This window comes from Rhinolophus hipposideros (assembly GCF_964194185.1).
Source record: "Rhinolophus hipposideros genome assembly, chromosome: 11".
Taxonomy (NCBI): domain Eukaryota; kingdom Metazoa; phylum Chordata; class Mammalia; order Chiroptera; family Rhinolophidae; genus Rhinolophus; species Rhinolophus hipposideros.
In genome coordinates, this window is record NC_138057.1 from 37076094 (window position 1) to 37102846 (window position 26753).

The 26753-nt window shown below is 39.6% G+C and overlaps 1 protein-coding gene across 13 annotated transcripts in view; it reads right to left on the minus strand.

Moving 5' to 3' along the window:
* The window catches only part of TRPM3 (transient receptor potential cation channel subfamily M member 3), an 821435-nt gene that overhangs the window by 82943 nt on the left and 711739 nt on the right, over positions 1–26753 (minus strand). For 8 of the 13 annotated variants that reach the window (XR_013994426.1, XM_081066266.1, XM_081066264.1 and 5 more), the window contains 8 exons: positions 21062–21162; positions 19505–19639; positions 14918–14968; positions 7510–7545; positions 7220–7360; positions 4405–4434; positions 3188–3477; positions 1646–1874 (listed from right to left, as the gene is read on the minus strand). Coding sequence is in view for 12 of the 13 variants with exons in the window: in XM_081066266.1 (XP_080922392.1) it covers positions 1646–1874; positions 3188–3477; positions 4405–4434; positions 7220–7360; positions 7510–7545; positions 14918–14968; positions 19505–19639; positions 21062–21162 (1013 nt within the window). In the remaining variant the exon portion in view is untranslated. Of the gene's footprint in view, positions 1–1645; positions 1875–3187; positions 3478–4404; positions 4435–7219; positions 7361–7509; positions 7546–14917; positions 14969–19504; positions 19640–21061; positions 21163–26753 lie in introns of those variants that run through there. The other 5 variants (XM_081066273.1, XM_081066269.1, XM_081066274.1 and 2 more) reach the window with 2 other exon arrangements.

Below are 26753 nucleotides of genomic sequence, written 5' to 3' on the forward strand. Positions count from 1 at the left end.
AGCATACTATTCATTTTAGAGCATTCCTTTGACATTGCTACTATACTACAACCCCCTCCCCCACACACACACTGGTGGCTCTGTATTCACCTTGAGAAGCCCCCTGTATAAATACCCCAGGAGGGTCAAGCAACATATTTCTCTCATGTATAAACAACATGCTTGAATCTCTTTGTGGGGATACTAAATACACAGGCCTTATTCACAAGAGGGCAATCGCATTCTCCATTTGCCAGAGAACAAATTGCATTTCTGAATGGTAATACTGACATCTGGTCTGTGTTTCCTAAATTCCTCACCTCTTCTTCCCTCAATGCTAAAATGGTTCTACTGCATAAGGCGTCAGAATACGCACCTCCTTGAAGAAACTCACCAAGGTGAGGGACAAGGAGGACCCTGAGGGGTAAGTAAAAATGATCCTCAAGTAAGGGGAGTCAGGGACAGCCTGTGCTTGAACTCCTACAGGGACTTTAAACAGTTAAGGGACAGCGCTGACCCTGAGCTCAGGGTGACTGGAAGGCCTGGGAAAGCTCAGGTGGCGTGCTGGTAGCCTTCAGGGGACACAATACCCTGTCCTTGGAGCTGACAGCTGGCTGGTCAGTCAGTGGCAATGCAGCTATGGATAGCCCAGGACCCACTTCCTGGAACCCTTCTGTGACTCTGGGCCAAGAGCCCATGGGAGGATGGAGTAGGGGAGGGGTGCTGGTCAGGGTGGCCTCAGCGGTGGCTCTGGTCTCATGGCCCTTCTGCTTTGGGCTGACCTCAGAGTTAACCCGGATCAGATAGTTCCAGAAAAATGTGAGCCTGGTTTCAGTTGTAACAACCACAAACTCTAAACAGGTAAAGTATTTTAAAGTGTTCTTTTAATCTTCTGCCTCTCATTTTTTTTCTTTTACTTCTTTCAGTGTCATGTTTTCTTTCAGTTTAATATTTTCTTTGAAAAAACATTGAAGAAAACATACAAATGCTAAAGCCACGTACCATCCTCCTTCTTGTACCTTCAACCCCAGACATAACCACGATAAACAATGTACCGTGTATCCTTCCTGTTTCTTTATAATTAATTTATATAGCTACAACTCTACCTGTACATGCTTTAGAAAAACAAAAAATGGACTCAGGTGTTAAATAATAATCTGCAACTTGTTTTTCTTCATTGAAGAATAAATAGTTCAGGTTTATCTAGCAACATCTTTGTAATATAAACGTATCTGACTTTTATTTCAGTTAAAAAATTGTCTTAGTATAGCTGAGACAATTATATATGAGAACCAATGTCTCTTTATGACATGGGGGCATTGGCAGTGAACGGTTGCCCAGGTAAGTGGCTCTGGTGCAGCACGGTTTGTGTAAGAACAAATGGCATCCCCGTGGTACCTGAGCATGATCGTCACATTTGGATCTTCTGAACAATATTAACGTGGAGGCCCATCTCTAGAGGTTCTGATGTAGCAGAATTTAGGGCAGGGCCCTATGAAGAGTGAAAACACCCAAACTCCATTATACAGAAGATTCTGACGCCTGGTTGGGGGTTAGAGTCTCCCTCCTGAGATGTGGGGATGCCTCATTCCGCCGCATATTTCTCTTGGGAATCTCTAACCAGCCCTCTGGTGCTCACAGCCGTAGGCCTTCTGAGTGCACTGACCTTGAGGCCTGAGTTTTTGCGCATGCGGAGCCGGCCCATCCACATATCTGTGAGCAGCATCTGGCTGCACGTGTGTGCGATGAAGTCGCGGTGTTTGGCAGCCACGGCGAGCTGCAGGCACGTGGCATTGCTCCAGTTCTTTAGCTCATACGTCAGCAGTTTCATGGCCAGCTGCTCATCCTGCTTGTAGGACTGGTCCAGGAGCTCCACGGCCAGCTGGCCAAAGTCCCTGACAAGAGAGGAAGTGGAGAGTCATCTATTGGCCATTTTGGAGACTTAGATAACGGAAGTGGGGACCCACTGACCAAGGCACAAAAGGTGGGTTCTGTGTGGTCGAGTTGTTTCTTTTGGGGTCTAGTCGTTTCACTCATCCAGCCAACATCTGTTACACAGCTACTATGTGCCAGACACTGTGTTTAGAACCGGGGGTGTAATCAAACAAGGCATAATCCTTACAACCAAGGCCCTCAATTCAGGGCATGTGGATGAGGGTGGCAGACCAATACATCAATGATCAGAGAGCAGTAAATCTTCTTAAATGTGACAGACCTCAGTTCAAATCTGAGCCTTGCCAACCACAAGTGTGTGACCTTGGACAAGTTACTTAAATCCTAAGTCTCATTTTCCTTAGTGGTACAGTATGCACAACAAGAGGACCGACCTCTTGGGGTAGGGTTCTAGGTATTTTTACCATAAACATTTTGGCTGCAAGACAATTTCACCATAAAAGATACAGTCATGGGTTGACAGTTTGGTTTACATTTGACAGACTTAATGTATGTAAGCTAGTTGTCAGTTTGGTTTCATTTCTCATTGAGGAAGTTCTTGCAGTTATTCCCATTTGTGTATTACAGAAATCTTAGCCCTTATAATGGTCTATACAGTGCTGAGTAGATGTGGTGCTCTTAAAATAGTAAATGATAAGAACTACGTATAAAGCAAGCTTGCAAGGCGATGTGTTAAGCCAGATTGTATACTATACGAGAAAGAGATAAAAATACCAGTTGCAAATCATTCTTTGAGCAGAGGCAGCCTCTCACCCATCAAAACCAAAAGTTTACCAAGCTATGGAAAATAGTTCTAAAAAGTATAATACTATGAACAAAAGACTTCAAGTATTTTCATTTTTTTTTGCAATACAGTTTTTAAATTTTGTTACAAATTATCATGTTTCCTTATGTCCTTTTTAATGTCTCTTTTACTTTTCGTTATTTCATCTTTTACGGCAAAATTACCTTACAGCCAGTTAGTTCTGTGGTAAAAAATGCTTGCAGCAAAGATGGTTTGTGGCAAACATGCTTACAGTGAAAATACTGGACGTGGTGGGGCAGTTGGGACGATGAACTGAAACCGTCTATGTATCTGTATGTACTTCCCTATCGAGCACTGTGCACCACAAACATTAATTATGTCCACCCTCTCTGCGCACCATTGGGAGGCAACTGCCTCCCCTTGTAGTTTTGGGGAGCTCAGACCCTCCAGTTTTGGGGGCCCATCTTCCCTTCTCTTCCCTTGATCACCCCCTTTGCTGGGCTGGCCAACCTGGAGTTGTGGTTCAGCTCCTGGGAGATGTCGTCCACCATGTCATTCTCTGAAGCCTCGTGAGCCATGGCCTTACAGAGCTTACAGGCCACCAGGGCTTTGGCCATGGCCTCCTCGCCGTGCTGCCAGAAGAACAGAGCCATCTTCTGCCGTTTCATCAGGACGGCCCACACCATCAGCTCGTGGAAAGGGAAAGGAAAGTGATTGATCTCAGGGTCGTCTAAATCAATGTCCACTTCTTCTTCACGCTTCTTGGTGGTCTTTCTTCCTCGCCTTAAGGGAACATCGTCCTGTCATTTTAGGGGAAAAACAGAGGTGGGGTTAGAGATGATTCAATTAAATTCAGTATGGAGTATATTTACTACTGGCCCCGCCCTGGTAGATACAGAAATGAACTACAGGCAGACCTCAGTTTATTGTGCTTCACAGATGTTATGATTTTTTACAAATGAAGAAAAGACCCTCCACCAGCAAACGGATTATGATTTGCTTTTTGGCAATGGTCTGGAACTGAACCCGCAATACCTCTGAGGTGTATGCCGGTATCCCCTCTCAGCTCCAATCCTAAAAGAACTCACAAGCTCATACATGCTTAACTTTAAAACAAGTTAGAATGGCATAAGCACAGTCCTATGGGAACATGTCATTGTCATACTTTAATTTGGAAAAAAAACCCCACCATATTTTAATGGGCCATTTTCTTTTTCTTTTTCCTGTTTGTTTTTTTTACCTCTGCAAGTAGAGTTATTTATACCTCATGATGGACAGCACTACCATTTTCCCTCAAAGGACAAGGACATCCTATACTGGCATTTGCATAGAGAATAATAACCACACGAATGAAAGATGGCACATAGATAATATATCTCGAATTTCAGCATACCTCATTAGATGAGTTTGTGAAATATTTCTGGCCTTTGGATCTGTTGCCATTTGTAAACACCTATGGATAGATTTTGCTTACTGGAATTTATATGCTTCCTTGGTTTTCAAGTTAGTATTTCAAATAGGATTTATTTCCTTGTTTGCAATGCTAACGTAACCTCTTGGTGAAATTTTCAAAGCTGCTGTGACTTGACTCCTCAACACTGGGAAGAATTTCACTTCCTTATTTTAGAATCATGTACTAAGATTTACCACTGAAATGAACTTACACGTATTTTAAGAATGTATAACAAAGAGAATAAATAATTGACACTAATAATTTGAGCACTCACCTCCATTCCCAGTAGTTTCAAGGCTTTGGGCTGTTAAAAAATTTATGCACAAAGTTAGATATTTCTTTATCCAGATGTAGAAAGAATCCTACTATGTCTTAAACAGGAAATGAGACAACTCTATAGTACCATATAGCACTTTATTTATTTCACTAAGTAAAACACCACAAGAGGAACGTATTTATAGAAATTCTGAGAGAATTAGGGATTTAGTGATTTTGGTGAATCACAGAAAATCAGGAAACTGGAAAGGCATAATGAGATTGCCCAACGGTAGAGCCTGCAGGTTTATTAACCCTTTTGTGGGCCAAAATTTCTTCCCGCTTTCTAGAACCATCCTGCTTGCCATCTCCATGACATCAAGCACTTGAGTGAGCAATGAAACAATCAATCAAACTGTGAGATGTTTCTCAAACTTCTGAAAGACCTCTGTTACCTGGAGATTTGGGCTATTACTCAGAAATACATGTTGGCCATGTATTAGATGCTTCATGGTGGCCATTTCTCTACGCTGCTGTCCAGCAGAGCAACGGTGAGTGTGGCTAGAGGGGCAGGTGTTGGTGGTGGTAAAAGGCACTCAACAGCATGGGGAGTGTCAGCACATGCAGTAGCATCATTGGTCATACTGGTGACGTGCAAAGTAGGCACAGACCAAGATGGAGAGAGGAGGCAAGTCCGCAAATTATAGAACTTGACTTCTATTTAACAGGGGAGATACAAAATTATATCTCTGGGGTTACGAATTCCAATTCTATGTTTTATTTATTATTATATATATTTTTCCAATTCTACATTTTAAGTGTTACAGAATGTTTGGGTGCCACCTTGAAAGTTATTTGAGTAAATAGTAAGGTTACAGCACTGAGAGTCCTCCACATTTTGTTTGACCATTCAAGTAGGAATAGCTTGAAACTTGTCTCTCTCCCTTTCTTTCTTTTAGCTTCTATAACGACCACCAGTTTGAAATTTGCAATTTTGAAAAAAATGTATACTTTTTGGTGTTTTCAAAGTTCTCTTCCAGTACCACAAAATACTTTTCTCATCAGAAGATAAGCTTTGGTAAAAAATAAAAATCATGCCTACCACCAGCTAGAGGAGCAATTCTCACAATGTTGTGTATGGACCATGTGACCCTTTCAGTGAGTCTTTCCTGAGACCCTCCCAGGGGTCTGTGAAGTCAAAGCTATTTTCATCGTAATGCCAAGATGTTATTTTGTATTCATACTGTATTAATATTTGTCCTAATGGTACAAAAGCGATGGTGAGTAAAACTGCTAGGTACTTTAGTAAGAATGAGGCGGTGATACCAAACTTTACTAGTTATCATTAGATTCCACTGTTAGACACTTGAAGTTAAAAAAAGAACAAAACATTTTCACTTAAGAGTGTCCTTGATGAGGCCTAAAAAGTTATTAACTTTATTAAATCTCTACCCTTGCTAGTAAAAAAAAAAAATGTATTTTTACTATTCTGAGGGATGAAATGGGAAGTCTGCCACATTCTGAACTACGATGGGTTATCCTGAAGAAAAGCACTCATGGGTTTGTTTGGACTGAATTATGGCCACTTTGTTTCGTGGACTATCTACTTGAAGGAATAACTGATTATCAACTGTGGTTATTTGGACTTGGATATTTGGCAGACATGCTAGACATGAACGAAGTAGGACTGACATTTCAAGGAAAACAACTGATAGTATTGGTTGACAAAATTCCATGACAAAACTCAAACTTTCAAGCAAAAATTAGAATCATGGATATCTTGTCTTCCCCCAACTTTTGACCCTGACAGTTTTTCAGTAGGTAAAGACTTTTCTGATGAGATCGGAGGTGGGCTTAACGAATGCAAGTTTTTGAAACTGTATAATGACATATGGCAACATTCAGAAGATCTGCATAACTCGACAAACCAATATTTTACAATGACCAATCCATGATGTTACAAGATCCAAAGTGCAAGATAGACCAATGGATTTTAAAGTTCATTGACATAGTTTCAGATTTTATGTTGCAACTAATCTTCAAGAAATTGTCACTTGTTGAATTTTGATATAGTATCAAAAAAGAATATCTACAATCACTGTAAAGGTTGTTAAAATACTCCTTCCTTTTTTGATACATTTGTCATATTTGTCACATATTTGTGTGAGGTAAAATTTTCTTCGGGTATTTCAACCAAAACAACATTTTGCAACAGACTGAATGCTGGAAGTAGATATGACAATCTAGCTGTCCTCTACTAAACCATACATTACACAAATTTGCAAAAAGTGTAAAACAATGCTACTCACTAATTGTTATTTATAATACATTTGTTTTTCATAAACATGTTATCTATGATAACATGTAACGAATGGGCTACTTATAGTTATCTTAAAATGAATTAATAAATATTTTTTAAAGTCTCAATTTTAATTTCCAACATGTTAAATATTGATAGAACTCACACAGATAAAAGCTTTTTGTAATCTTCAATAATTTTTAAATATGTAAATACATCTCAAGACCAAAAAACTGAATATTGCTGAGGTAGATAATTTGAATTTCATTGCTATTCTTTGATCATTAAGGCTCAGTCTCAGTGCCAGTTTCGGATTTGAATTGGACCTAGTGAGGATAAAAAAGGAGTGGATCACCCAATACATATCTTTTTTCCCCCTTCCTTATATTTTAAGGGATTTGATGGTGGAGGGAAGAGGTGGGACAGTTGCCTTCTCATCTGATCTCCCACTTAGAGAGAAGGGAGCCACCCCCTAAATCTGTCACACTCTATTCCTCCCAGGAGTCCAGGAAATGGAATTTGCTGCAAGCCTCACCCTCTTGGGGCCAAAGAGATTGTGGTAGAGCGTCCGGAAGCGCTTCCGCGTGTAGTTGCAACGATAAGCGCCGCCCATCAGGTACTCTATCACCAGGCCGATGTCAATCAGGCTGATTCTGTAGTCTGGGGGCAGGTTCCCCTATCAGGGAAAAACAACACACACAGACAAATCCAAAAGACAGCGTGATTTACTAGGGATTCTATTCCAGGTATTCTGTAACTATTTTAGAGTAAAAAATATAATTAAAAAAGAAACATATGAATGTATTATTATGTTGGTTAATTCACCTTAAAATAGATCCAACCGAAACCTGGATATTCTCGCTTGGAAAGAAGACATAAGTTAAATAAGAAGATGCAGTAATCGTCGGTAATAACAGAAAATCAAAATATTTATTCAAGTCTTCAGCTGGGGAGAAAAAAACACCAGTGTAGCAGAAAGAAACACAAGGCTAGACATGGCAAATGCTATCACTCCCAGACACTAGGAACTAGGTTCTCCAGATGGCCCTGCGGGCCCCCTCGCTGTCCTGTCGCTGACCCAGGCCTCATGCTGCCTCCTTGCTGATCATCTGCTTCCTCACACTCACTAAATGAAGACTCTTTCCAGAAGGAGATTGCTATTACCAGGGCCTGCATCAGGTGGGATATGCTTAGAGCTCAGATCTCTCAGAATACCACGTCTCTCCTAACAATGAAAATTTGGCACCTTTTTCATGAAAGGAGAGCAGGATGGATGTCAGGATGAAGTCATTTATGAACATCCCTTGTGATGAAAGGGAAAGCAGGAAGGAATAACCTTATATTTTTAACAGTTTTCTTTATCTATGTATTCCCAGTGCCTTTTATAGTGCCTGGGTATGGTAGACATTCAAAATGATTTTCTGTTGTTATTGTGGAAAATGTGAATGAGTAAAACAGTAACATTAACTGATGTGGTTGGGATGAAGGCTCAGTTTGGTTTTTTATTAGTATTATATTCTCAGTAATAGTACTAACTAGCCACAGTCTATGAGTTATTCCTGTTTGAGAAAGCCTCAGTTTACTGCAGAAGTTTGACTTGAAGTATGTGTGTTGCTGTATCCGTATTCTCAGTGGGGTAGGAATAAATGGATAGCAACTGATGGACCAGCCCATGCATGAGGTCCTTTCAGCTTCCTTGCTGCCCCTAGACTTAGTTCTCAGCCCACCTATTGGGTCCTACCTCTCTCTTGAGTTGGGGCACAGGGCAGGCTTGGGGACCTAATTTGAGCAGGCTGAGCAAAATGGGACTGCGTGAAGTGTGTCATAGATGAAGTGGAAGCACTTTGAGGCATAACTCCCTCCGATCCTTGACCTTGGCTCATCAGAACCCAATCTGAAATCCGTTTCGTTAGCTGAATTGTCCCTTCACGCAAAAGGTCTCTCCTCTCCTCTCCATCTTTCTCAGAATTGTGGAATCACTTTTGTTTGATGATTGTCTCATCAATCTAACTAATCACTACATTAAGCCATTCTCAGGCTATCAAGAAAGACCAGTTGTCTGTCTTCTTTATGCAAAGCATGGACAACATATTAAAAAGGGAACTTATAGATGGTTTTATTTTAAGATCGTAACTTTTCAGGTATTACCCTTTCCATAAACATTAAACTGAGTTTAAAAATATTACCTGCCCAAAACTTTTCTGCATTATTTTCAGACAGGTGAACAAGGCTGCAGTGTCTGTATAGTCTGGCTCTACCAGATGGTTAAGCAAGCCTGTTATTTCAAAAGTAAAGGAGCCCCAGGACCTGGACACATCTGGGGCAGCCTCGTCTCAGATGCATTTGGCTCCTATGAGGAATGACCTCCTGAGGAGGCCCTCCTCATCTCTGTTATTTTCCCTGGCACTGTGAGGTAGGCAGGGTAAGGAACACGGGTTATGAGTGAACTGCCCTGGGCTTCTGTCTATCCTTCATATGTCAGTCACTTGAGAAAACTCAAGGCATCAGTTTTCTTCCTATTAAAAAGGGTTGAAATTCATGGCCTCTATGGTCTGTAATGCTCAAGAACCAGGTTTTGGAAAAAAAATCTCCAAAGAATTTATTATGATGCTATTGAAAGGCAATCATAGGACGTCTATGAATTTGTGGCTATTTTTAATCCTGTAATGATTTTGTAAATTTAAAACATGGGTAATAGTGAACCTAGCACCCATATATTTTCTTTTGAAAAACCTATGTGTAAGCATTGGTTTGAACATGAACCAGGGTTTCCTGAAGACCAATACTGAATGGCAATATTTATACATTTGAGGGGTAAGAGTGGGGGTTGTCAGGAAAAGTGATAATAGTAAAATTCAAAATGAATAAAAATTTAAGAGGTGCAAATAAAATATTTTTTGCAAATGACTTTATTCATAAAGGGATGTTAGGTTTATAGACTACCAAAGAAGGTGCTGGAATCTTCTTTTTCTAGAAACTTCTAATATAAACCTTGATTATTTCAGAGTGATTTATGTATGTATGATATGTTCTGAAGCAGGAGAAAAGATTCCGGGACTACCCTGCGTTCTACCAGCTTTCAGTAAAGGCCAGAAAGGAACTGGCCTGCATTCTGTGTGACCACAAGGGGGCGATGTTCACGTAACTGAAGCCAATGAGGGTTCCACCCTCACCAGCATTTACCTGCTTGTTGTGTTTTATTTGTGTATTTATTTGTTGTGTTTTATTTATTTATTTGTAACGAACACAGAGCAGATGGGAGCATTTGGAGATACGGAGAGAATCAAATGCTTTTGTAGAAGTGACATCTGGAGGAGCGAAAGCTTATTTTACCAAGCAATGTGTTTAAATTCAGTCTGCAAGACTAGTTACAGCTGTTTCTTTCCAGAGTCTTTTGGGAACAGAGAAATTAAGGGAAGTTAGTGTCACAAGTTTTACTAGGACACTAGTACTAGGACACTAGGACACCTTTTGGTGAAGAAGAAATAGATTTCATAAAGTGAATAAAACTCGGTGTAATTGAGGCCTCTTGCGATACCTGTGTCCTGGGTGAACTCTGAAAGGGATGGCAACATCAGAGCCTGTGTGAGGTGCTGGGCTGATGGCCTTGACCACCTGTAACCTGCAGATGTCACAGATGTACAGAGAATAGCCAGTCATATGACCCACAGTGGAAAGCACTGGGCAGGGCTGTGGACGTGGTTCTGCCCCCGTGGGATCCTGGACAGATCACATCTTTTCTCTGTGCCGCAGTTTACACTTCGAAAACAGGCAGTTTGGACACACTCACATCTAAGGTCTTGTCTATTTTGAAAGATCCAATTGTCTGACCACTACCTGGAAGGCTGCTCTTGTTTCTTTGTTGCCAGGTCACTGCGAAAAGACCCTTGTTCAGAGCTTCCAGAGTTGATGTAATTTCTATGAATTCCCTGCAGCTTGGTTAGGGACGCTGGGAGTCAGAGACAAGGGATGGTAAAGGGATCGACAGGGATATAGGGTTGTGCTTATCACAAACATGGCCTCTGGACAACGCAGAGAAAGCGAATGGTACCTCAGACACCACAGGTAATGTCCAAAAACCTTCTGGAGGGAGTCTTCCTTTGCTTGGGTCCTTTTTAAATAGGAAGGCAACAGTAATATTGGAGGAATACTCCTGCCTGCTGTTTCCGTTATTCTCCTCTCCCCTGTTTGGTAATTACTTTGGTAATTGGTAAAGCCCGAACACTTATTTCCCATTTCATGACTTAACACATGGCAGGCCATGTGATTCAAATAGTTTGATCCACAGAATAAAATAGAGAAACTTGGGTCTTTGGGTAGGTACAATTTGACAACTTGAAAACATTGTCTCCTTTTTTTTTATGCTATAAGCTACTACTTTGAAGCTAAATTTTAATCCATGCCATGCGTAAGGATGACTTAATTGAAAGAATAGTTTCAATTCACTTATTAGATCTTCTCTTCTAAATGCACTCTGTTTTTCAGATGTCAGCTCATGATATCGCTATCAGATTTCAGCAGTTAAGGACACACTTTTTTTCTTGGAAATGTATAATAAGCTTTCAAAACAAGATTGTTTCCTTCTCTGCGTGTAAGGTATAAAATGATAGCTGGTTGTCAGGTTTACCAAGAAAAGAGTGGGGCAAAGACTATTCTGGTGAAAGTTTATGAAAAAAAGAGGACATTTCCCCGAATCCTTGGTATGGTAGTAGAATGGGCCACCAATCTTTTAAAAAATAAGAATACTTTTATAAATTTACATGAATTGAGCAGATGGTATTATGAAAATGTCCTTTCTTTACCCAAAGTGTATCTGAAATGCTTTTTTTGTTTCTTCATTCTGCAAAGCTCTGGGTCTTGATTCTCATACGAATGCATTTTAAACTATCATAATTTCACCACTACTTCTGTATAATACTTAAATAGCATCCTTGTTTGGTGGGGAGGGATAGTATAGGTAATTTGAAGTATTAGCACATTTAATTTAAGAAAAACTACTAATTTGAAACATACAGAGGCACAAATTGAGCAGACAGTTAGCTACTAAACTGGCAAGTTAGATTTCACGAAAAAAGCAGACAGACTCGACCACTCTGGTTTAATAAGAGAGCATTGGTATATCCAGTGGATTTATGCGTGAAAACAGTTCAGGGAATTGGGTTGGCTTATATCATATGAAATTTCTGATTGATGCTGAATATCAACGCTTTACTTTATTGCTCCTAGATTGCTCCCTTGAGCAATCTAATAATTTTAGATTTTGAAACTAGCTTGGGAACAATTCTCCATGTTCAGTTCTGTTATTCCAGATGGCTATTTGGACTTGGAGATGCTGTCTAACTTATGACGGTTTGATAATTCCTAAATGCATTCCCTGGGTTCATAAGTGTTACTTACATTTCATTTACAGACATACTACCAAACACTATATTTAACGTCCAGAACCCTCTTTGTAACTTATGAACAGCATTGTGTACTGGGGCTTATCAGTCATTGATTAATTTTTTGCCACAGATCAAATCAGTTAATATGTATATAAAGTTCTATAAGCGTAAAGCACAAAGCACATACTAATTATTATGTTCCTTAATTTCAAAAATTGCTTAAATTGTCCAAGATTTTCTTAGCATTTTAAACCAGTTTTTGTAGACTTTGAGTATCTTATTGGAAGTCACCTGGAACCCTCTGAGAAGATGTGCACCAATGTTAATTTCTTTATCATTCACTTTTAAAAAGAAATCACAAATAAAATGCCTCATTTTCAGCTCCCCTATTCCATGTACCATAAAATGTAGCCACTTCCAGCTCCTTTGGCCACCACTGTTATTCTTTCTTGCTCTCCATTAGTCAAATGTTCACCTTTATCACAGAAATAAATGGAGTCTGCATTTCCTGCCCTTATTTCGTCCCAAGGGAAGAAACTAGACATAGGCTTTCTTGTTCTCCCCACCATTCGGGCAGTCTCTATTCCCAAATAAAAGGATAAATTGTTCCTAAGCCAGTTCAGTACTATCCTGGGTGATTTGTTATCATTTTTTCCACCTGCTAAATTAGTAAGTAAATGAACCCTTATGTAACGATATTCTTGTTCCACCATTTAAATCACACTGAAAAGAAAAATAAAACTGCTCCTAACTAATACTCCTTCCTCTCCAATTCTTACCATCTTGTTCTTTCTTATTAGTTATTACTTTTGAGGCACATCTTTAGCTACGAAGTTAGAAAGAAAAAAAAAACACCTGTACTTTAGAAACACTCTACATATCTTTTAATACAACTGACACAAGTGAATGTAAGTGGCAGCTAATGGGATTTCAGAAAAGAGAAAATGATATTGCAAAGCAGAGTCCTATGAGGAAGAAAACCTAATAGGAGAGATTTTGATCATTTATACTCAGTAAAATCTAACTGCAAAATCCCTTTGAAAATCAGGCAAGACATTGAGAACCTGAGTGGTGGAGGCAGATGAGAGACTTTATTTGAAAGTTTGGATTGGCCAATGGCTGGGACTGAGGATCAAAGGCACAGCTGTCTCCTCAGAGAAACTCACAATTCCTTCCTCCCCAATTCTTGGGAATAGCTTAAGGGAAGGGGGATATTATCTCATTATTTTATGAAAACTCAAGATATTTTATTGAACAACATGATGTCTTGGCTAAGAATACACATTGGATGTGTACACGTAATCTTCCAAGATACTCCCCCTGTTCAGTTTCCAGGCAGTTGTAAGCCAGGATAAATTAAACGAAATTGGAAGTCTTGAGGAAAAGAGAAATGGGTTTGTTGAGGGCAGGTGTGCTTATGGTCTGAAATGGGGCAGACTAAGGAAAGGTATGGTCTTGGTGCAGTGGTGGTTGGGTTGGATGTACACATCGCCTAGCAGCTGTTTCCCTTGCTTTGAAAAAACTACAAGCTTCTCTCACTCACACAGATGAAAAAGTTCCAGTGGGTTAATAGGTACATTATAAGCAGCTCCAGCACTTTTGGTGGCTTTTCGAAGGAAAAATGAAAAAGTGGCTACAGGACACCTAGAGGTCAGTTCTAGCCAACAAAGTCCTATGACATGAAGGAATTGGACTCTGTTTATGACCTTAGCTTGTAGCTTTCTCTATGTCCTATGTACTTTGGTGAAGAATTGCTACAAACAGGTAGGTGGGTATACCTGTGAGTGTGCGTGTACATGGGTGTGAGGTGAGAGAAGTGTCACCATCTATTTTATCCTTTGGAGTTAAAGCTTCACTTTCTGGGAATGCTGTCAAAGACTCAAAACTGAAGCTACCTCTGAAAGAGATTGTGGGGGGCAAAAGAACAAGCAGTGGGGTAAGTTTAAATGTAACCTCCCCGTGTCTCACTCTTCTCAGCTATAAGTGGGAATAGTACTATATAATAACAAAATAATAATAATAAAATAAAAATTTTACTCCATAGAATTGTTTAAAGATGAAATGAGCTAAGATACATAGAAAGCTTAGCTTGTGTCATGCACCTAGTTATCACTAAATTTTATGTATCGTTATTTTATTATTATTAATGAAAGGTTCAGAATTCTAATCCTAGCTCTTCACTAACCACTTAATATAGTTTTCGCCTCCTTGCATTTCAACCCTCTCATCTGTAAAATGGGAATAAGTCTGCTTGATCCAAATTTATTGGCTACCTCGTCCCCCAATCAAATTAGGTAATGAACATGAAAAAATATACTGGAAAAAATAAAGTTTTAGGAGAACGGAATATATATATGTTTTAGTCCCTCTTGCCCTGAGACTTTTTGAGCTGTTTACTACAGTCTGTATCGTGCTAGAATGACAGTGATACACTGCATCAGGCGCTAGTAAATGAAGATACCTCTTATGGTCAGTTGGACAGCCTGGAGACTAGCTCCCCAAACAGTGAGGGGCATATAGAAAAATATAAGTAATGGCATAAATCCACATGACATGGGGAAACGCCTAGAGTTCCACTCTCCCAAAGCACTATGCCCAGTGAAAGCATCTAAAACCATGGAGACGAGATAAAACCGCAGCTGCATCGTAAGCAGAAATGTCAGAGTTAAAAGACACACACACACACACACACACACACACACACACACACACACTGTGTCCTGCAATGCGTGGGTTCTGGCAAAGACAGGAATACTCTGGCAGCTCATGCAATGCAAAACGGAGACGCTTTCTAATCACAGGAAGCAGTCAAGACAGGGCCTCCGACCTGCAGTCGAGAGGGTTCTTACCTTTTTGACATCCCTGACCAAGTGGTACAATGTGTTTGAGGGCCCGTGTCTCTGAAAACAATAAAGAAGAATCAAATGGTTTTGCTAGTCAGGGGCTCTCACTGGCAAGGCAAGAAGGATCTGGAAGGGAGGGTTCTGGCTGGCGGAGGGATAGTTATTCAGATGAACCTTGTTGTACTTGCTCAGTTGTCCTGTCTTTTCTAAACACACTGGCAGAGTTTTGGATTGTGGTTCCTCAAGAAAAAGCATTTGAGGTTCTAGGTTCAAACTTTATCAAGGAAGCCATCAACTTTGTTGACAGCTGGGCCAAAACATCATTTGAGGGGTTAGTTTTGTAGCAGGGGGAGACGAAGGTGCCAACTTAGTGCGTTGGAAATACAGTTTGGCATACCTCCAGTCCCAACTTGTTTATTTCCCATCATCATGAATGAGAAACTGTCTAAAGCAGAGGTTGGCAAGCGTCTTCTGTAAATACCCAGATAGTCAACATTTTATACTTTGTCAGCCATTCAGACTTCGTGGCAACTGTTCAACTCCTCTGTTGTGTGAAAGCAGCTGGAGAAAATGCTTAAACAAATGAGCTTGCCTATGTTTCAATACAACTTTATTTGAAGACACAAAAAGTAAAATTTCATAAAATTCAATATGTCACGAAATGTCATTCTTTTGATTGTTTTTCAACCATTAAAAAATGTAAAAGGCCATTCTCGGTCTTGCAGGCCATATAAAAACAGGCAGTGGGCTGGATTTAGTTCTTGGGTGGTAATTTGCTAAACTCCAGTTGAAAGAAAAAGCCACATGTAATTTGGGAAAAAGAGAGGCTTGGGAAAAAGATGTACGTTTGCTTAAGGTAAGAATAAAATGAAACTGTTTGCCACCTAATTGTTTTTCAGGAATAGGAATGCTAGATAAAATACATTTGAATTCCAGATAGAGAATGACTAATTTCTAATAGAAGTATGCCCCGTGCAATATTTGGACACACTTATACTAAAAATTGTTGTTTATCTGAAATTCATATGTAAATGGGCATCCGGTGTTTTTATTTGCCAAATCTGGCAACTTTACCGGAGGAACTCAAACAGTGATGGCAAATCCTTAAGGACGCTTTCAAGGACAGAGACAGTCCCTGGACGCTGCCTCCAGTCTCAGCCCAGTCATGCGGACATAGTTCTCAGAACTCTTTTTCCACCGAGGGATGCAGTATTGTGTAGGGATTAAGCATGCAGGCTCTGGAGTCAGAATGCCTGGCTCCCAACCTGGCTCTGCTCCCTCCCAGCTGTGACCACGGGCAAGCTACTTCACTGTGACTCAGTATTACCTACTCTCCAACGAGGATAATAATACCACTTATCTGATCGGGCTGTGGTGAGGATTAAATGATGAAATGTTTATAAAGCGACTTAAGCAGTGCTTAGCACTCAATAAACGTAAGCTGTTATTGTTACCGAGGCCATTCACTGTACCCTAATCCTCCTCAACAGAGGACTCCAGGGAAACACCACCAGTTGATTGGAGTGATGAAATCTATTGGCCTTTCTCAATCTAGAACTTTCCTACTTCCTTCTTTCCAATGATTGGAATAAGCCACTCTTCTGTCTTGGTTCTCTAAGTGACTTGCAAGTCATTCAACTCTGTTTCATTTTTTTTATTTTACTAAAAACCCCATTATTCTTTTCTCCCCCAGATTTACTGAGATATACCTGCCACATAACATTGTGTAAGTTCAAGGTGTACAGTGTGATGGTTTGATACTCGTATATATTGTGAAATGTTTGCCGCAATCAGGTGACTCAACTCATCCTTCACTTCACATAATGACCATTTTGTTGTTGTTCTGGTGAAGCAATTAAACCTCTACTCTCAGCAACTTTCAAGTATACAATACAGTATTGTTAACTGTACTCACCATGCTGTACTTTAGATCCTTGGAACTTACTCATAACTGAAAGTTTGTACCCTTTGGCCAATATCTCCCCTTTTTCACCACGCTTCAGCCCCCAATTTTTTGAGGAGCTTCTACAGTGTTTTTTTTTTTTTTTTTTTTTTTTTTTTTTTTTTAATATTTGGCGCTCTTGTCAAATATTAGTTACCAATATATGCATGGGTTTATTGTTGGGCTTGCAACTCTGATCCATTGGTCTATGTGTCTGTTTTTATGCCAACACCATATATCTTGATGACAATTGCTTTGTGTGAAATCAGCAAGTATGATGCTTCCACCTTTGTTCTTCTTTTTCAAGATTGCTTAGGCTATGCAGGGTCTTTGGTGGTTCCATGCAAATATTAGAATTGTTTTTCTCTATTTCTGTGAAAAATGTCATTGGAATTTTAAAGGGATTACACTGAATTTACAGATAGCTTTGGGTAGTATGGACCCTTTAACAATATTTACACTTCTAATCCCAGAACATGTGATATCTTTCCATTTATTATAGTTGGGTCTTCTTCAGTCTCTTTCATCAGTGTCTTATAGTTTTTGGCATACAGGTCTTCATTTCTTTACTTAAATTTATTCTTAAGTAATTTATTGTTTTTGATGCTATTGTAAATGGGATTGTTTTCTTTATTTCTTTTTCAGATAGTTCATTGTTAGTGTGTAGAAATGCAACTGATTTTTGAATGTTGATTTTGTATCCTGAAATTTTGCTGAATTCATTTAGTTCTAACAATTTTTGGGTGGAGTCTGTAGAATTTTCTATATACAAGATTATTTTATCAGCCAACAGAGACAATTTTACTTCTTCCTTTTCAAATTGGATGTCTTTTATTTCTTTTCCTTGCCTAATTGCTCCGGCTGGGACTTCCAGTAATATGTTAAATAGAAGTGGTGAGACTGGGTACCCTTGTCTTTTTCCTGGTCTCAGAGGGAAAGCTTTTAACCTTTCACTGTTGAGTGTGGGTTTGTCATATATCACTTTTTTATGTTGAGGTATGTTCCTTCTATACATAATTGGTTGACAGTTTTTACCCTGAAAGGATATTAAATTTTGCCAAATGCTTTTTCTGTATCTATAGGTGTGATCATAGGATTTTATCATTCATTCTATTATTGTGATGTGTCACATTTATCGATTTGTAATATGTTGAACCATCCTTGTACTTAGGAATGAATCTAACTTGATTATGGGGAATAATCTTTTTAATGTGCTGGTTGAATTTGCTTTGCTAGTTTTTTGTTTTATGGGTGTTTTTTGTTTTTTGAGAATTTTTCCATCTCTATCTATCAGGGATATTGGTTTGTAGTTTTCTTTTCTTGTAGTGTGCTTATCTGGCCTTGGTACCAGGGTCAGTGAGTTTGGGAGTGTTCCCTCCTCTTCAATTTTTTGAAGAGCTGAAAAAGAATTGGGCTTAATTCTTTAAATGTTTCATAGAATTCACCTGTGAAGCCACCTATTCTTGGGCTTTTCTTTGTTGGGAGGTTTTTGATTACTGAGTCAATCTCCTTACCTGTTACTCATCTGATCAGTTTTTCTATTTCTTTATGGTTCAGACTTGGTAGGATGTATGTTTCTAGGGATGTATCCAATGCTTCTACGGCTAATGGATTATCCTTTTGTGGGGATAGAAAGTTAGGCCTCCTACGCCACTATTTTGGTCCATTATTCTTACGGAAAGTCTCAATATGCTGAACAACAACAACAAAATCTCCAGAGAAAACAGAAACCTGGAGCTACTCTGCTAATCTTTTCTACTTCCAGCAGTAGGAATAAGATAGAGCCAGGGTGGCACCATCTAACACCTATCACTGACTGGGGATAGGTCAATAAGTGCCATCTCATCTGTCCCACTGTGGGTGGTGGGACAGAGAAGCATTGTGACAAATAAGGGGAAAAGTAATCTCTGAGACAAGCTTTGCTTCAGTACTAGCCTTTTTCTTAGGAATTTTGTGACTGTGAATAAACCAATTTACTGTTTGCCCTCAGGATTCTCATCTGTAAAATGGGAGAAAGCAATATCTACATTTTAAACTTCACTGGATTTTAGTGAGTATCAGCTCAGGGCCAATGTACTTAACTCACTGAATACTCTCAAAAACTTCCTAATTAGTAGTGTTTCTTATGATTACTCCTTGGTATCCCTAGTGCATGAATTAACACATCATTACAAAACAACAAAAAATTGTTCTTGGGTAACTCCAAACAAGAGGAGCTTTACATTTTATTCTGTTATAGTGGGAAAGGGATGAACTTTATAGCTCTAAGGATAACAAGATGGTGCAGGATAAGTTAATCGGCCTCCTTTGATGCTTGGAGTTAAATCAATCCTCTTCTGCTGATTGCCCCAACAGTCTCTGGGCTTACAAATAAACTGTGTTCTAATTTCCAGAGCCTTGTGATTTTGTGTAAGAATCTAAGAATGTTACCTTTTGGTGATCACATAACTTTCTGCCTTAGATGCTGACAACTGAGCAGTTAAAACAAGTGGAATCTTGGTGTTTATTGTCTACACAGGTCTAAGGAAGCATTTGTGAAAAATGATCCATGCATTTGGAGGGGAGGGAGGAGACTCACAGGCATGTGGGGAGCAGGAGAAGGTAAAACAAAAAATGTAGAGAAAATAAAAAGTGCCTTAGCTTGGTCCTACCGTATTGTACAATTCCTCTAGTCTGGAGATGGTGAGAAAACGGTGCATGCTTACTCCATTCTCTATGAGTAATTTCACAAAATCCACTCTGTCCAGAACCAGGGCATCCAACATGGCTTGCTCCAAAGACCCCACCTGCAAATCAAGTCACTGAGTTAGGTTGCCCCAGGGTCTAAAGATGCAGTTTTTTGGCATTCACCAGAATAGTTTACAAATGGATGCCTTTGACATCTGGTAAACTTTCAGCATATTCAAGAACATGCAAAACTGTTCTCAGCTCCACTTTTGGGACAGTCATAATCTCTCTTGTGTTTTGGGACCTGTCTTCACAAATAGAATTCAAGGATTTCTAGGTCCAAAATTTATTTCCCCCCTGAATGTCAATGTCAATCTCTCTCTCTCTTTCTCTCTCTCTCCCTCCCTCCCTCCCTCCCTCCCTCTCAATATTGAGAAAGTACAAGGGTTTACAAAGCTTTCCTTCTCCCAACTCTCTGACCAAGCTTTTGCTTTTGCACTACCAGTGAAGTGCTATATTTGTTTTCATCTTCCTTAGACTCTGAATTAGACTCTGGCTGACTTGAGAACAGGAACCCTAGTAAACAGATTAGAAAGTAGGCTGTTCTTTTTTTTAACTTAAGTGATAGCTTTTTGCCTCTGTCTTACCCATTTCTACCCAGAGACCTAGCAATTATTTAGGTCCTTTGGTCTGTTTACTAGGGTTTTATGTAATTCCTGTCACAAAAATTTCCCTATGTCCAGACTCCTTGACAAATCTTTGCACACCAGCAATCCACTAGTGGCACTAAACGAAGACAAGGGCTCAGTGGGCAGAAGCTCTCTGGGGAAAGGAAGGGTTTATAAAGCCCTGCACATGAGGATGTTGTCTGTCAGTGATTTGCTAGGCACAGAAATCAAATTGTAGGCTGCTGGCTGCCTCCTGAGAATACATGCATACATCACCCAATGGCTAATTTTCCAAGTTTTTATTTTTGGGAGAGTCAGTTGAGGGAAACAAGCCAAGAACAGTTATATAAAGTGTTGGTTCTCTCTGTGTTGTTCTTGGGAATAGGGAGGACCTGTGCGTAGCAACCAGGACCAGATGGTACCTGCGTGGGGAAACCTGCTAATTCTGCATCCTGAGGTGCGCCCCAGCCATACACCAGCATGGGGTGACACCACTTGGAAGAAGCAACCTCAAAGACAACCAGAAACAAATTGCTAATTCCAATCCTTCCTTAATTTTAATTAATTAACACAACTTTGTCATTCATATATATATACACACACACACAAACACATATTTTTTTTTCATACATTTAAAGGAAATGGCATCATTTGCTGCTGAAAATTGCTATCAAGGGCCACTCAGAGAGAGAAACATTTGGAACGTTTTTTGAGTTGAGCTTAGCTGTATGTTCCACCAGGTGGCAGTGATTTCCTAAATTATTTCCACCCTAAATAAAAGGAAGCCGTTTCTGAGCTGGTCTCAGAGGCTCCTTAAACAAACACCCTTGCCCAAGCAAGCGGGCTTTTCAGGGATAACGACATATACTCTACCGGCCACTGTTGCCCATAAATAAAGATCTGGCTGCGAGCGATGTCGACTCTGTTCCAGGCTAAAGCCAAGCTCAGTTGGTCTGGGGCCGAGGCATTGGCTCCTGTGTACAGTAGACAAGTAGGAGAAAATGGGAGAGAGAACATGATCAGTTATTATACCAAGGAGACCCAGTGTATCACTCCCATCAATACCCCTCTTCCTGAAGAGCACACTCAGTTGTACAGCAGGGTTTCTCCAACTTGGCACTCTTGGCAGTTTGGGCAGGATAATCCTTTATTGTGGGGGCTGTTCTGTAATTGTATAATATTTAGCAGCATATCTGGACTCAACCTATGAGATGCCAATAACACCTCCTTCCAAAGTCATGACAATTATAAACACCTCCGGACATTGCCAAATTCCCCCAGAGGTGAAAAAAGATAAAATCAGCCATTAAGAACCACTGCTTCACAATCTTTTTTTTTTTTTTAAATTTAACTATAGTTGGTATGCAATATTATATTAGTTTCAGGTATACAGTATAGCGATTCAACATTTTTATACCTTAGTGTGATCACCCCCAATGCTTCTAGTAATCACATGTCACCGAGCAAACTTATCACAATATTATGGACTATACTCCCCTTCACCTTTTTCACCCCATCCCCTCCTTTCTGGTAACCATCCCTTTGGTCTCTGCTCCTGTAAGTCTGTATTTGTTTTGTTCGTTCATTGTTTTTTTGTTTTTATGGCCCACATATAAGTGAAACCATATGGTATTTGTCTCTCTCTGCCTGGCTTATTTCAATTAGTATATAATATCCTCTAGATCCATCCATGTTGTCGCAAATAGCAAGATTTTATTCTTTTTCCATTGCTGTGTAATACTACATTATATACCACATCCTTACCCATTCATATGTGGATGGACACCTGGGTCGCTTCCATATCTTGGCTATTGTAAATAATGCTGCGATGAGCATGGGAGTGCACATATCTTTTCAAATTAGTGTTTTTGTTTTCTTCAGATAAATGCCCAGAAGTGGAATTGCTGGGTCATATGGTAGTTCTATTTTTAATTTTTTGAGGAAGCTCCATACTGTTTGCCACAGTGGCTGCACCAATTTACAATCTCACCAACAGTGCATAAGGATGCCATTTTCTCCACATCCTCATCGACATTTATTATTTGCTGACTTGGATAACAGTCTGATTCTGGTGTCCACACGTTGATGGACTCAGTATAAACCATATGCTTGTAGTAAAATAATTAGTGTGTGGAATGATGGATATTAATTCAGTTTACATAGGGATTTTTCCATAAAAATATATTTCTCATCTTTCCAGATAACAACAGAGACTGTAAACTCATACCAGGGTCACTGGCACAAACAGGTGATAAACAGGAACATGTCAAAATGTACTGTCATCATTTTGAAGAGAAAAAAAGTGAAGGCTCCTTGGGGCTGCATTTGGAAAGATTGCCTTTATACTTTTCTTCGCTTCTTTAGCTGTTCTATTGGTCATTGCTGACATGCCGGAATGGTTTAATTATTCCCCTTGCCATTTGTACGCCACAAATTTATATGTCACCTAAGTCAATAGTAGCAATACATATCTGGAGAAAAACACATAGCCGGAAGCAGTCACTAAGAGCAATGTGAGCTACCTGAAGGTAACATGATAAATGTCAAAGGAAAGCATGAAGCCGGTGAGTCTTGACTTTCCAAAAACTGAAAATACATCACTCCAGCATCGTCCTGGATGATATTTTGGATCAGTGTTTCTCAACTAGGATGACCAATCTTTCCCGTTTGCCTAGTATAATCAGGGTTAGCACCAAAATTTCTGCATCTTGGGAGATCCCTCAGTCTTGCACAAATCTGGATGGCTGGTCACCTTATTTTTAGTTGTGGTTGTACATTGGACTTGCCTGGATATTTGAAATATACTTATGCCTGGGACGCATCTCCAGAGATGCTGGTTTAACTGGTCCTGAGCATTGCAGCTTTTAAAAGCTCCCTAAGAGCTTTTAAGAACTAGAGGTTCTTAATTTATGTTCACATTAGATTCATGCAGACAAGGTTAAGAACCTTAAGTCTAGATAATATATGTTCATTAATTCACTCATTCATCTGTTTATTCATTAATTTGTTTATACATTCAAAGATGTTGCTTTCATGCCTTCTCATATGGCAGGCATTATGCCAGTGTGAGGACCAAGGTGAATAAGACAAAATCCATTGTCTTGAGAGTTTACATTCAGAGGAGGAAAGAGGTCTGTAATTAAATATACCATTGCATGCAATCATTCATTTTTCTGCTCAACAGAAATTTACTGAATACCTTCTGTGCCAGGAACTGTTTTGTCTTTGAATATCCAATGGTGAACAAGATAGCTAAGAGTACTCTTTTCATGGAGCTTATAACTTACTTCTGTTAGTGGGAGAGTGGGATCCAAAAAATAAATGCATAAACAAACTAATAACAGTGCAGTTTCAAATTGTGTAAGTGCTATGAAGGAGCAGTGTCATTCCCAGGATATGTGGGACCTTTTCTATATAAACAATTTGGGTCACTCCAAATCAATGTAGCAGAACCATTCTGGCTACCCAATCCTGCATGACCCCATGACAGAAGTATTGTGCCAGTCAGCTGGAGTGATTTGCTGGCCAGACTGCCTTCCTGAAACCAGGGCTGGACATGGAGCCATTGGTTAACCTCGTAAACACAAGTCTGGGAGTTATTTGGGGCATCTGGTTGACCCCATGTGGGGAATAGATGGTTGAAAAATGCCCTGAAGTATTGAAATATGTTTGGGGTCCATGCGGGTCCTGGTTTGGGCTCAGGGCACCCCACCCGTATAGCCCGTAGCCATGGCTGGTGCCAGATCCCAGGTGGGCATGGAGAAGGCCCTTTAAAGAACCAGTATAAGGGTGATACTTCTAGTGCCCAGGGTGGTGGTGGAATGCTCTGTTAGAATGAGTAGACAGCAGGCCTTCTTGAGAGTAACATTTGAACTAAGACTTAAATGATTAGCAAAAGCTGTCAAGTGAAGAATTAGGGGGAAAACCTTCCAGGAGGTGGAAACATCAAGTGCAAAGGCCTTGATGTAGGAATGAATACAAGTAGGGATAAGACATAAAAATGTGGTTTTATTATTTCCTCTTTCTGAAGGAGGTCAGGGAAGATTTAAGTGCATAAATAATGACCACACATGGTTTTAATGGATTAGTTCACTAGACCAATTAGATGAAGAAAGATGTTTTATCAAAGGAACAGTAGACAAATAGTGGAGGAATTAAATAGCCCAGTGAATTTGGGAAATTCATGGCAAGACATTGAAGATTCAATGCTGGGGGTATAGTGTGAGTTAGACGCAGAGAGAGATGAAGCCAGAACAGAAGGACTTATAAATGATGTGGAGGAGTTTCTCGTTCTCCTGAAGGCATGTGGAAACCACTGGAGGATTTTGTCTCAGAAACAATGCAGTCAGATTTATGTCTTAGAAAAATCACTTTGGCAGCAGTGTGAAGAAAGGATGGGAAGGGCATTGGAGAAGGAAGAGTTAGGAAAGTTTTGCAATATTCTAGGTAAGGGATAATGAGGACCCGAAGGAACAGCTTGGATGGAGGGATATTTAGAAAGCAAAATTGATAGCCTTGGGTGATTGATTTAAAGTGGGGAGTCAGAGAGAAAGACAAGTCAAAAGTGATCCCCTAGTCTCTAGTTTGGGAGCCTGGGTATATAATGACCAACTGAGATTGGCAGTGCAATACCAACACAAGATTTTGGAGACAGCAAAATTTCATTCTTGAATATATTGAGCTTAAAATGCCTGTGGTAAATCGAGGTGAGAATGACTAGAGGTCCTTGGATATTGAGGTTTGGGGTAGGGGAGGGGTCAGGCATGGAGATAGAGGATTGGGAAATGTTAACCTAAAGGTCACAAGAAGAAGAGGGCACAGGATGGGTAATTGAACAACATCAATATTTACAAGATATGAAAGCCAAGCAAATCTTTAGAAAAAAAAAATCACAGGAAGCAGTCAGAGGGACAGGAAGATAACCCAGAGATGCCCTAAACTATGGGAATAGAGACTTTCAAGAAGGAGGGGGTGAGAATCAATAGAGCAAAAGCTGAGAAGAAGGCAAATAAGAAAGACTGGCCTTCCTTCTTTATAGTTCTTATTACCAGGCACCAATTTATGTATATATTAGTTTATTATTTATTTCCTTCTTCAGAATGTAAATCTTAACAGACCAGGAATTCACTGCTGTATTCTTAGAGTCCAGAACACTGCTTGGCACAGAATGGGTATTCAATAAGTCTTTGTTGAATGAATGATGAACCTAAAAGTGTGTACTGGATTTGGCAATTAAGAAGTCTTTGATGAAGTTAGTATGTACCTTCAGTAGAATACGGGAATAGAAACATGTCTGCAACCTCGTCCCCCAAGGACATTTTAATGTGAAAAGAATGGAGGTAGAATGGGATGAACGGAGAGAAACGACAAGTTCATACATCACTATATCAAAGAACAAAGTGGTAAGTGCCATAAACAAATAAGTCCAGAGCACACCCCTGTCAGCTGAGTCCCAGCAATTTGAGGAAATAGAATTTCACTGAGTGGGGAAGGATGGTGGAGACTTAAACCAATGGAGTTCATGGGAGGTTGAATGATGCCCTTGCCCCTTGAAGATGTCCATATCCTGATTCTAGGAACCAGTGAAGATGTTACTTTATATGGCAAAGTAACTTTGTAGATGTGATTAAGTTAGGAGTTTTGAGAAAAAGAGATTATCCTGGATTATCTGGACAGCCGAATCCAATGACAGGGGATCAAAGTAGTAGCAGGACACTGAGGGTGAAAGCAACAGGTTGGACTGATGCAAGGAAGAAACCATGCATCAAGGAATGCAGGCAGCGTCTGGAAGCTGAAAAAGGCAAGGAAATGATTCTCTCCCAAAGCCTCCATGAGGAAGGTAATTTTACGGATACCTTAATTTTAGGCTTCCAGCCTCCGGAATTCTAAGAGAACCAATTTTTGTTGTGTTAAGCCACTAAATTTATTGTAACTTGTTATGGTAGCAATAGGAAACTAATACAGAGCTACTAAAAATACTATTGTTATACTATTGTTACTGTTATTATATTATTTCTACCTTGGTATGGAAAATAACATTTCCATTCCTTTTTGTTACTCAAATTCCCATTTTTGTTTTTATCTTAGTTCTATTAGATTCTAGTACCAATACTCACAATTAGTGATTTGGCCAGAGTGTACCCAAGCATCTCTTGGTTGGTAGATTGAATTCTTCTCTAGTAGTTTTTGCAAGAATTACTTATGGGAACAATAAGGCCAGAGTTCTAGAATGTTTTAAACTTGTTTTTTATTTGTTTGTTTGTTTTTGCTTTTTTCAGTAGTCTTTATAGTTGACTGACAGTGGCTCAATATAAAATCTGTTACTATATTTTCTCCTGACATCGACTATTACCGTAAGAAGGTCTGAGGCCATCTTGATTTTCCACCTCATAAGGGACTTGACCATTTTGTCTGGTGGCCCAAAACATTCTTTATTTTCTTTAGTTTTTCTCTTTGAAGTTCAATAACTCTACAAGGATATGTCTGGGTGTTGAGGATTCTAATCAGTTTTTCCAGCATAAGGTGGCCCTTGCAACACCTAGACCAAAGTTTTAAAAAAATGTTA